The sequence below is a fragment of the Schistocerca nitens genome, chromosome 2 (assembly GCF_023898315.1).
Source record: "Schistocerca nitens isolate TAMUIC-IGC-003100 chromosome 2, iqSchNite1.1, whole genome shotgun sequence".
Classification (NCBI taxonomy): Eukaryota; Metazoa; Arthropoda; class Insecta; order Orthoptera; family Acrididae; genus Schistocerca; species Schistocerca nitens.
Window position 1 is genome coordinate 681,502,703 of NC_064615.1, and position 13,011 is coordinate 681,515,713.

At 39.8% G+C, this 13,011-nt stretch overlaps 1 protein-coding gene across 4 annotated transcripts in view; it reads right to left on the bottom strand.

Moving 5' to 3' along the window:
- Positions 1 to 13,011, bottom strand: part of LOC126236820 (zinc finger protein ZFP2-like) — a 96,474-nt gene that overhangs the window by 46,222 nt on the left and 37,241 nt on the right. For 2 of the 4 annotated variants that reach the window (XM_049946416.1, XM_049946414.1), the window contains 2 exons: positions 2,671 to 3,243; positions 2,473 to 2,556 (listed from right to left, as the gene is read on the bottom strand). In XM_049946416.1, the coding sequence (XP_049802373.1) occupies positions 2,473 to 2,556; positions 2,671 to 3,243 (657 nt within the window). The remainder of the gene's footprint in view (positions 1 to 2,472; positions 2,557 to 2,670; positions 3,244 to 13,011) is intronic. The other 2 variants (XM_049946415.1, XM_049946417.1) reach the window with 2 other exon arrangements.

The window sequence follows — 13,011 nt, forward strand, 5'->3', positions numbered from 1 at the left end:
GGAATCGAAAAGTTACCTCAGTGGTGGCAGACTTTCATAAATAATGAAGAAGAATAAATTATCCATCTGTGACCAAAGTCTCTGTTAGGTGTATCTGTTGCTTCTATCAAACTTATGGGAAAACACTACAAACTTATTCACCAACCCAATACTAGTGTGGTGCGTTCTTTACAGTTGGCAATTTAATTTCATGTTTCATTTTTCAGTAACTATGGATACGACAATGAAGTTCATGAGTAGGACCCTGAATGCTGCAATGGAGAAATGCAACACAATTAAATTCCTACAGTTATTTGGTTTAAGTGGTGATTATGTGAGGTGTTATGTTTGTGGAGAAGGTGTGAGACTGACCAAAGCTGCTGCATCTAGGACAAGGGGCCACGACATGGGCATGGGACAACGTATAGTTTTCTATCCAGAGAGGTTACTGGTTTGAAAAATTAGGGCTGGCCATTCGGAAGACTGTACTGATGAAGCAGTATTTGTGCTAGCACTGATTTTGAAGCTATGCCCCTCCGCCCAGCTTTGTGTAGGTTCAATGTATCATGGCCTTCGTTGAGTGAAATTTGTCAAGTTTTTTTACTAGACTTTTTTATTGTGGTTTTCTTGATTTCTGAGGATTTTGTTTGCTTAATTTTTGCATTAGTATTTGTTTTGACACATCTTCATTATTAGGATTGTAATATATTTAGTTTGTCCCTGCCCAAAACCCCGTAATTTCCGCAGTTGTCCCATTGGTCACAAGCCATTTCTGTAAATAAATATTTTTCATTTTATTTATGACTGTTCCCTTGTGTAATGGGCAATGTTATAATTGCCACATTGTATAAGCTTAAAACAGGGCTCTCTGCCATCTTGATGATGTCTTGGGTAAGAGCTGAAAGGTTGTGCTATAATCTTGTAATTTACCCAATGTGCATTACAGTTCGTAATGTTGATGGAATTACCACAACAGTGATCAGACATTACAGAATTGTTATGTGTGATTACATTTTATGAGTGTAATAAGTGAACTGTAGAATATGATGTGGCAACAAATATAATATAGGGACAAAGGTAACCGAAAGAGAAGCATAAGAGAGAGGATATCCCATAAAACCAAACCAACATTCATCCAAAATGACAAATTGGTGGTTAACAATAGAACTAAGTATCAGATAGCCTACAATCCTGCTTAGGTATCCACTATATGAACACACTGATTTCCTTTCTTTCCTCATCCTTGCTACACATTTTAAATCTTATCAAAACATTTGCAAGTACTGCATCTGAAGCAAATAGTGGGAGGATTAAAGATTAATACCTAGTATAACTGAAAAATGTTCCCATAACTTTCGTGACCACTGAAAAACAATTGATTAGCATAACAATCAGCAAACACTGCAAGTGCTATGTGAATCATAATGTGTTTAGATGAAGTTAATTTTTTAAATAATTTTAACTTTCCTTTCTGAAGATACATCAGTGTCTGAAGTAATACCACCATCCCAATGTCTTGGAAATCAGACAAAAGGATTCAGTTATGAAACTCAAAACTGTTTTACAAATTACAAACAATATAAAGAATATCCTGACCGAAAAAAACAACATACAAATACCTACAACGATATGAAGAATGTAGTAATTTTGTGCTGACAAAGAATACCTGAACAGTACAGTACAAGCTAGTTCATCTGACCCTCATTTATGATGATGTCAATTAATCTCTGATGAACATTTTTCATTTGCAACTTACATTTTTCTTACCTAACAGCTTTAAAATGTGGTAGTGCATAGTTTATCAATATCACATTAAGAGTCAGTTATTTGTCTGAATTTTCATTTATGGCTGCCACCTCCACCTGTAACTGTCTCAACCACCACCCAAAATATCTCAGCAGGGAGAAAACTATTCCTTGTTGTGTGTCTCTAGCACAACTGGCAAGCAACAACTTTTACATCATGGCTGATGAGATCATTCACCAATGTTTTCAAAAACAACAGGATGTTCAAATGTTGAGGCAGACAATTGGGAAACCGAGGACAGGGAGGAAGTAATGACAACACAACAGGAGCAGATGACATGCAAATACTATGCATCTGCTCACTCTTATCATGGTGGAGTGTCAGTCTGATACCACTACAACTGAACTAACAAATAATTCTATTATCATGCTGCTGAAAAATGTCATACTATACTTGTTTGAAGCAAAGGACATTACGTCAAGCCTCAGTAAGAAAAGAAGGGGATACTATTGTTATATCTCAATAGGTTGCAAGTAATTTTGTTACTTGTACAAGATTCTCCTTCTTTCAAAATATTCTCCAATTTGATTTATTGTATCACTTCTGGTCCCAGATAAACGAGGTTGTACTGTGTACTTCATACATGCACACACCCGAAGGTCACTCTGAAGCTAATGACAAATAGTTTTCTGAAAGAAATCACACTAAATTTACCTCCCTGGGGAATTTATGAAAATTTTAACTCACCTGAAAGGGCGCTCGCCCGTATGACCGCGATGGTGCCGGACGAGGTTGCACGAGTCGGAGAAGCCCTTGCCGCACTGCGGGCAGCTGTAGGGCCATTCACCAGTGCTCAGTCAGCTAGCTGTCCTCCCTCAAGAACCCACTCAAACTAATGCAACACACACACACACTCTAAAAAAAAAACTTAACAGTACAACTCACCTGTAAGGCCGCTCTCCTGTGTGACTGCGATGGTGACGAGCGAGGTTGTAAGAATCTGAGAATCCTTTGCCACACTGTGGGCAAGTATAAGGCCAGTCTCCAGAATGGATGCGCCTGTGTTTAGTCAGTTTGCTCCCTTCTGTGAAGGCCTTGCCACACTCTGGACAAGAGTATGGCCTCTCACCAGTGTGGATTCTCTGATGGGTAGTCAAGCTGTAAACTTTTGTGAAGGACTTCCCACACACATTGCAAGGGTGAATCCTTTTGGCTGCCAATGCACGAGCATCTGAACTCAGTTTTGCAGGTGTCACTTTATTCACTACACTTGGATTATTGAAAGGTTCCTTACTCACTGCACCGTGAGACGGAGAAAAAATTCCACTAGATAACGTCCTCTCTATTATCCTATCATATTCCTCCTTATACTGCATGTATGGCGGAACCATAGTTGGTGTTCCAGAGTAGAAATATGTATATGGTTCACTCATTATACTTCTCACGTCTTGAGCATTGTATGGAAACTTCTGTGTTCGGTCACTGCTACCTTCTCTTCCTGAGTTAGACACTGACCTGCTGGACAATTGAGATGAAACAATATAAATTCAAATTAAATATTTTAAAATTTACACAATTATTAGAGCACCCTTAATCCTTAGTTTTACACACTTTAAATTTGAAAAAATTCAATCTCATTAATATTTTCAATAGTTAAAAAACAGTATTGATTATTTAATTTCATATAGAACAGGAGGAACTATAATTCAGGTCATGAAGGCTGTCAATAAGAACAACATCTGCAAAAGCTCAGAGTATATGAAGGTTAATTAGACCTCAATTATTGCAAAAAGCCTGCCTGTTTTTGCAAAACATAGATGCTTGTCAGATTCATTGCAAACCATAATTCAGCATATCTGTGCTGTAATCAGTGGGTTTTTATTTTTGTAACACACCATGATTACCAGTTTAACAAAAATGAAATAATATCAACCTCACCAACGTGGCACTGAAGGAGAGGGGGAATGAGATTTTTGTGTGTGTGTGGGCAAAATTGCTAGAGAAAGAGCAGTAATTTGAAATCTAGTGTAGCCTCTGTACAGCAATATGCATCTACATTTGATGCATCAATCAGGTTGTTGCCTTTTCATGCTGTTTATAGATTACTGATTTGTTTAGTTAGCGTGTCTTTTTATTTCATTAACTTTATATTGTCATCCCCATATACTGTGGACTCCGAGCATATAATTTCAACTGGTGTATGGAATATCACTACATAATTATCTTCATTCACATGTTCCTCTTGTTACAGGCACTAAAATACAACGTCTATGCCGTAACTGTCCCCTCCATGCACATTTGAGAAATTATAATCTTCCTACATGGCAGACACAAATTATTTGAGATCATTATAACCACACATATAACACAAGAAATAAAATTAATTTTGTATTATCCACAGTTAGGATTTGTAGTCTCTAAAATAATGGGCGACAAGACTCTTGTATGCTGTGCAATACAAATGTATATGACTATTTTCTTTTGTAGTATCAGTATTTGAAATACACTTCTTGAACTTCCCAAGAAAATTATATCATATCTAATAACAGATTCAAAATAACTACAATGTGCAATTTTTTGTCTGCTCAAGTAAGTGGAATTTGCTGGTATTCACATAGCAAATAAACCACATAGTTTATTTGATAGGAAGGCAATATTTACTCTATCATGCTAAAAACCAGGCTCATAGAGTAGTTTATCTCAACCAATCTAAGTTCTGTTTCATGTGTACTATTAACATTTGCAGACAGCCAACACAAGATGAGCTGCACAAACTTTTCCTCATTATCTACTGCTGAAAAAGGTGCCAGAAATCACAATGACTGCATCCAAATAACCCATACAGAAAATGGTTTAAGTTAACTGATGAGTCTGCAAGACATTACATATCTTTTTTCAAAAACAAGAAAAGTAGTTTTCATCCACAGGGTGTCCTTTGACACTGGTCAAATAACCCCTACTTATGATTTTTGCAGCTCAAGATCAACTCTATCTCAATTGTGTTTTCCAGCCTGTTGAGCTCTTGCTTTCCTACAACGTCCTCTTCATGTTAGAAATTAGCAAACTCTACGAATCTGCAGCACAAGACAATGTTCCCAGAAACAGATAACCCACTGTTAATATTCATTACATTTAAACTGAACAGTTAACAAACTCAAGTTTCCCACACTGAAAACTAACTTCCTCCCACTGAATGTATAACCGAACAGTGTTGTTGTTGTTGTTGTTCTTGTTGTTGTTGTTTTTGGCTTCAGTCCTGAGACTGGTTTGAAGCAGCTCTCCATGCTACTCTATCCTGTGCAAGCTTCTTCATCTCCCAGTACCTACTGCAGCCTACATCCTTCTGAATCTGCTTAGTGTATTCATCTCATGGTCTCCCTCTACAATTTTTACCCTCCACACTGCCCTCCAATACTAAATTGGTGATCCCTCGATGTCTCAGAAAATGTCCTACCAACCGATCCCTTCTTCTAGTCAAGTTGTGCCACAAGCTCCTCTTCTCCCCAATTCTATTCAATACCTCCTCATTAGTTATGTGATCTACCCATATAATCTTCAGCATTCTTCTGTAGCACCACATTTCGAAAGCTTCTATTCTCTTCTTGTATAAACTATTTATCGTCCACGTTTCACTTCCATACATGGCCACACTCCATACAAATACTTTCAGAAACTACTTCCTGACATTTAAATCTATACTCGATGTTAACAAATTTTTCCTCTTCAGAAACGCTTTCCTTGCCATTGCCAGTCTACATTTTATATCCTCTCTACTTCGACCATAGTCAGTTATTTTGCTCCCCAAATAGAAAAACTCCTTTACTACTTTAAGCCTCTCATTTCCTAATCTAATTCCCTTAGCATCACCCGACTTAATTCGACTACATTCCATTATCCTCGTTTTGCTTTTGTTGATGTTCATCTTGTACCCTCCTTTCAAGACACTGTCCATTCCGTTCAGCTGCTCTTCCAAGTCCTTTGCTGTCTCTGACAGAATTACAATGTCATCGGCGAACCTCAAAGTTTTTATTTCTTCTCCATGGACTTTAATACCTACTCTGAACTTTTCTTTTGTTTCCTTTATTGCTTGCTCAATATACAGATTGAATAACATTGGGGAGAGACTACAACCCTGTCTCACTCCCTTCCCAACCACTGCTTCCCTTTCTTACCCCTCGACTCTTATAACTACCATCTGCTTTCTGTGCAAATTGTAAATAGCCTTTCGCTCCCTGTATTTTACCCCTGCCACCTTCAGAATTTGAAAGAGAGTATTCCAATCAACATTGTCAAAAGCTTTCTCCAAGTCTACAATGCTAGAAACGTAGGTTTGCCTTTCCTTAATCTTTCTTCTAAGATAAGTCGTAGGGTCAGTATTGCCTCACGTGTTCCAACATTTCTATGGAATCCAAACTGATCTTCCGCGAGGTTGGCTTCTATCAGTTTTTCCATTCGTCTGTAAAGAATTTGTGTTAGTATTTTGCAGCTGTGACTTATTAAACTGATAGTTCGGTAATTTTCACATCTGTAAACACCTGCTTTCTTTGGGATTGGATTATTATATAATTCTTGAAGTCTGAGGGTATTTCACCTGTTTCATACATCTTGCTCACCAGATGGTAGAGTTTTGTCAGGATTGGTTCTCCCAAGGTTGTCAGTAGTTCTAATGGAATGTTGTCTACTCCGGGGGCCTTGTTTCGACTCAGGTCTTTCAGTGCTCTGTCAAACTCTTTACGCAGTATCATATCTCCCATTTCATCTTCATCTACATCTTCTTCCATTTCCATAATATTGTCCTTAAGTACGTCGCCCTTGTATAGACCCTCTACATACTCCTTCCACCTTTCTGCTTTTCCTTCTTTGCTTAGAACTGGGTTTCCATCAAAGCTCTTGATATTCATGCAAGTGGTTCTCCTTTCTCCAGAGGTCTCTTTAATTTTCCTGTAAGCAGTATCTATCTTACCCCTAGTGAGATAAGCCTCTACATCCTTACATTTGTCCTCTAGCCATCCCTGCTTAGCCATTTTGCACTTCCTGTCGCTCTCATTTTTGAGGTGTTTGTATTCCTTTTTGCCTGTTTCATTTACTGCATTTTTGTATTTTCTCCTTTCATCAATTAAATTCAATATTTCTTCTGTTACCCAAGGGTTTCTACTAGCCCTTGTCTTTTTACCTATTTGATCCTCTGCTGCCTTCACTATTTCATCCCTCAAAGCTACCCATTCTTCTTCTTCTGTATTTCTTTCCCCCATTACTGTCAATTGTTCCCTTATGCTCTCCCTGAAACTCTGTACAACCTCTGGTTCTTTCAGTTTATCCAGGTCCCATCTCCTTAAATTTCCACCTTTTTGCAGTTTCTTCAGTTTTAATCTACTGAACAGTGTTATCATCCACATATATAGTGTGTCGTTTGTATCTGACATTCTTATTTGGTAAAGTGGTAAAATTTTAATGTAAACGATAAATAGAGAATTAAATTATTGTTCTACATTTAAGAAGATAAAACAAATCATTTATGTAAGGTCTGAGGCCATCCTTAACTTAATATTATGTATTACTGCAAAAAGTTACAAAACATGCATCAGACAGAAGAAAGCCACTAGGCTTTTACCCTTGTTGTTTCCACCTGGAGAATGTTTTTTTTCTAAAAGAGAAAATGTGATGTAGGTGGTGAGACAGGGATAACAGGTGGCCTTGTTGCATTCAATTTTGGAAATGCCTTATAAAAGGAAAAAACTTTACCGCAGGCAGACTGAGCAGGGTAGAAGTAGCCAGACACCAGTGACATGAACAGTCATGTTTCTTTGTTGCACATAGCAAAATTTTACTCTTTAGGCTAACACCTGCACAAAATATTGGAGGAACACATTTATTAATATTTTTGTATAAAAAGTCATCTGTGGTAATTACTGGGCATGGTTACAAGAATTACCAAGCTCAATTATGGGTTTGCAGTGGTTGCACAACTTTGTTTCAAGTGTGCTGAATAAGTGTAGGCTAGATGACACCACTCTCATATTGTTTTAACCAGGGGCGTGAAAAATTTGCACAACTGTTCTGACATCACATCATCAACTGCACTACAATTAATATAGGAAGCTGTGACCTTTCTTACTGTCATTAATGTAAAGAAGAGCCACACTACTCCAACCTGTTCTGTGATCAAGTGAACTTTGTTCAATATATTGTCATTTATACCTACAGAGTGTTTCTGTTTCATTTCAAATATCCATTTCAGTTTTCTTACTTCTTATGTTCTAATGTAACAATGATAAATGTACCAGCAGCTACAACATTGTCTTAAATGCTTTTGAGGGGGTCACTTTGCTAGATCACTCGAGTAAAATTCATCTGCATAAAGATATTTCCTTAAAGTTTAAAGAGCATATTTTGTTTATTTAAATGATACATATTAACTTTAACTGAACTGTGGAAAGCCCTAAAACTACTGAAAAAGTGAATAAATATCTTCTAAGTTTCATTCTTGTTCTTGTACTTTATTGATTCTCCTCCAGAACATGGTGACAGTGTATAGGAAATAAAAGCATTAATTTGAGGAGGAATTTCTCGAGGTGAGTTTAACCACAATTCCTGTTCCAGTAGTGGATGCAGCCACTATGTTTAGTGGCTGCTTCGGAAGTTCGACAGCCAAATTAAATTTCAGTTAAAATCAAACAATGGAAAATCTAGGGTGGAATAATGACAATATTATGAAAAGAAAAGATTGATACTCACCATATAGCAGAGATGTTGAGTCGTAGACAGGCACACTAAAAAGATACTAACATGTAAGATTTTGGCCAGAAGGCCTTCTTTCAAAATACACACACACACACACACACACACACACATTGACGCAAACACAGCTCACACACATATGACCATTGCCTCTGGCTGCCTTGGCCAGACTGTGAAAAACTCCACACGGTGGCAGAAACAATCTGGGTTGTGGCTGGCGGTAGCTGAGGCAGGGAGGGGGAGGTAGAGCACAGTATAGGTGGTGGACGGAGAAGTAGTTTGTGGGAGCATACAGAGACAAAGTGGAGAGAAGGTAGATAAGTTAGGTGCAGTCAGGAGGTTAGACGGAAGAGAAGGGAGAGGCAGAAATGGAGTGTAGTAGAAAGACTGGGGTGTGCTCATGGAATAGAATGCTGCAGAGTGGAGACATGGAGTGGGATAGTTGGGTGCAGGACGACGACTAGGGAAGGCTGAGGCCGGGAGGGTTATGGGAAGAAAGGATATACTGCAGAGAGAGTTTCCAACTGTGAAATTCAGAAAAGACGGTGTTGATAAGAAGGATCTGGATGGCACAGACTGCAAAGCATTCATTAAAATGAAGACTTGTGTTGGGCAGTGTGCTCACCAACTGGGTGATCCAGCTGTATTATGGCCACAGATTGTTGATGGCCATTCGTGCAGACAGACTGTTTGTTGGTTGTCATGCCCACATAGTACAAAGCACAGTGGTTGCAGCATAGTTTGTAGATCACACGACTGGTTTCACAGGTAGTCCAGCTTTTATGAGACATGGGACGCTTGTGACCAGACTGCAGAAAGCAGTGGTGGCAGGAGGTACGGGGCTGGTCTTTTATCTACGTCTATTACAGAGATATGAGCCAAGAGGCAAGGGGTTGGGGGCGGGGGGGGGGGGGGGGGGAGGTTTTGTAGGGATGGATTAGGATATTGCGTACGTTCAGTGGGCAATGGAATACCACTGTGGGAGGGGTGGGGAGGATAGTGGGCTAGACATTCTTCAAGGCACAATGCGAGCTAATCAAAACCCTGGTGGAGAATGCGATTCAGCTGCTCCAGTCCTTGGTGGTACTGAATCATGAGGGAATGTTCCTCTGTTGCTGGACAATGGGACTTTATAGGTGGTGAGGTAAGGACAGGAGATATGTTTCTGTACAGGGCTAGGAGGGTAGTTACGGTCTGTGAAGGTTCTCAGTGAGACCCCTGGTACGTTTCGAGAGGGACTGCTCATTACTGAAGATGTGAGGGCCACAGATGGATAGGCTGAATGGAAGGGGCTTCCTGGTGGTTGGCAACTGTCGAAGTGGAGGTATTGTTAGTGGTTGGTATGTTTGATATATAACCATCTTTTGAGGTGGAGATCAACATCGAAAAAGAGGCTTGCTGGGTTGAGGAGGATGGGGTGAAGAAAATGGGGCAGAAGGTGTTGAGGATCTGGAGGAATGTGGATAGGGTGTCCTCATCCTCAATCCACATCAAGAAGATGTCATCAATGAATCTGTACCAGGTCGGGGGTTTGGGATTCTGGGTGGTTAGGAATGATTTCTCTAGAAGCCCATAAACAGGTTGACCTAGGATGGTGCCTTGCAGATGCCTATTGCCATATCCCAGATTTGTTTGTTGGTGATGCCTTCAAAGGAGAAGTAATTTGTGGGTGAGGATGTAGTTGGTCATGGTGACTAGGAAGGGGGTTGTAGATTTGGAATCCCTAAGATGTTGGGAAAGGTACTGTCCCATAGCATCTAGGCCAAGGGCATTAGGGATGTTAGGCCCGTTTCACACTGGGACACTGGTGATGGTCACCAGCGACTCTCACCGACAGAGATACATTCGTTTGAACTGGAGCATTCACAATGGGACACTACACTGCCTCACCGAGCCACTGTGACCCAGCAGTGACTCATCCTCGCCACATGTGGCAGAGGAGGTCACTGTGCTCACAGCAGTCACCACTGGACATGCATTAGTTTGAATTGGAGTGTTCGCACTGGGACACAGATCACAGACACAGCGCTGCAGATTTACCAACCGACATGCAGTCATTTCTGATGCAGTGACGCAAAACACTCATTGTACATAATTTAGATTTGATTAACATGGGAGATTTTATAAGTGAAGTAGAAAGTCGTCCTGCTATTTGGGATGTGAAAAGCGATGACTATAGCAACAAAGCGACGAAAACGAATGCGTGGCAAGAAATTATAACTAAGTTTGTGTCTGATTGCAATGAGAAGAGCATGGTTGAGAAAAACAAAATTGGTAAGTTGTATGTTCTTTGTTCAAATTTAGTACCTTATTTTTTGGACCACAAAACTAGCGAAAATTAGTTGCTACCCATGTACGAGTCCATTTCACTAACTAATCAGTTGGCAATACCTGTGGTGTCAGAGACCAGTGATCCAGGAGTGTTCACTACAGTCACTGGTGACCATCACTGGCAACCGTAACCAGTGTCCCAGTGTGAAACGGGCCTTAGGATAAAGGGAGGTGGCATTGATAGTGACAAGCAGCACACCATATGGTGAAGGAACAGGAGCTGTGGAGAATCTGTGGAGGAAATGGTTGGTATCTTTTATATAGGAGGGTAGGTCTTTTTACTTTCCTCTTTCTCCACATTCTCATCTAACATCCCGACTGCAACTAGCTGCCCTACACTCTCTCCACCTTTTCCCTGTCAGCTCCCGCAACAACACTACACTGTCCGCCACCAGTACCCCCGCTCCCACCCCATCTACCCCCACAACCCACATTGCTTCCCCCACCATACACAACTGCTCACAGTCTGGCTCCGGCAGCCCAAGGCAGTGGTCACGTGTGTGTGAGCTGCATTTGTGTGTGTGTGTGTGTGTGTGTGTGTGTGTGTGTGTGTGTGTGTGTGTGTGTGTGTGTGTGTTTCGTAAGAAAGCCTTCTGGCCGAAAGCTTATGCGTTTAGTAGTTTTTTTGTTGTGCCTGTCGGTGACTCAATGTCTCTGCTACATGGTGAGCAGCAATCTTTCCTTTCATAATAACAAATTTCAGGTAGTTAAACATGGGGTCAAGATTAGTTAAAGAGTGCACTGTAGTTAAGTATAGCATTCACCGCACAAATATTATTATTGTTTGGGTTTGCGGTTAGACTTTTAGATGTTACGTCAGACAGAAAAAGCCATAGCACGGTCGCACTGCTTCACAGATGTGAAGTGATTTTCAAAAAAAATTATCATAAAGAGAACACTACATCTGAGTGCTGGTAAGAGGGTTATAGGGTCTTATAACTGACCACTAGAAACAAAGCTCACATATCCAACAACATCAATACAAGATGACATATACTTGCAAGCCCATTACATATCCAATTCTTACTGTGAATATGTAAACAATTCTGTCATTTTTCCTCTTGTTTTGTCATTATCTTTTGATAGGTTATGGCTCAGAGCTAGCAACACAACAACCTAACGAAAAGTTCTCTGTTTGGATTTGCACCGAGCCTATTTACTTGACAACGCAGACACCTGTTATGTCTTGATTCATGTGAAAGGTACACCAATGTTACATCTACTTTGAACATTACATAATCAATGGGCAACTTATGTCTAGAAAGGAAGACAAACACATATGGGATAAATTCCATTACAAAAATGGAATTCTTAAACACTCGATACATGTTTACAGGCCTGTAAACAGGATTAAACATGAAAAGAAATGGAAGACATCACCAGCAAGCTATTCGAAGGACAATTTATGGCAGCTGCCTCAGTTCACTTCACACCACCAGCAAAGTTCAGTTATCTGACTACTGGTTAAAGTAGGAGGAATGCCACTGGCACTGCTCAGAATGCCCTGATCGTGTGAAGCATAAAGATATCATATGTTACAAACTCTGTAAAGTAGCTTACTAAAGTTAGCAGTTCAAAGCACAAGAAGAAATGGTAAAGAAGCAGAGGCAAGACAAACAAAAATAATGAAATAAACTTCAAAACTGTCAGAGAAATGTTACAGCCAATAGCAGAGAAAATATTAGCAGTGCCACAGAGAGAAGATGGATAACAAAGCTAAAATTTTATTTTATTTCGTTTTTAACTTACTCTACTGGAAGAGCTCATGGCTAAACTTAGGAAAAAATTAACATCACTGATGTTGACTACTCAGTTCCTCAGCAAAAGAATGTCTTGTGATACACTAATGAAATTGCTGAGTTAAACATTCTGACTTAGGGACGCATACATTTTCAGCAGTCCACACTGCTACAGCTGCTGTGCTTTTCTGACGACATGTCCACTATGGCAAATTACATTGAAGCCACGTAGCTTTAGGCAGGAGACTGCTACCTTGTGCCCACAAATGGCATAGCTGCCACTGACAAGCGTACAAGTTATTTAATGTGACATCAGTAAAATTACGATTTTCTGCAAATGCACAGATTACAAGTAAAGTATTGATGCACAGGCCAAATGATCGTTAAATCAAGTAGCTCAGAACCCCAGCTTAATTTCCTGAATGCATCTGTGTCCAATTTATACTTAACTTGTTTCAAATTAATAAATGTGGGATAT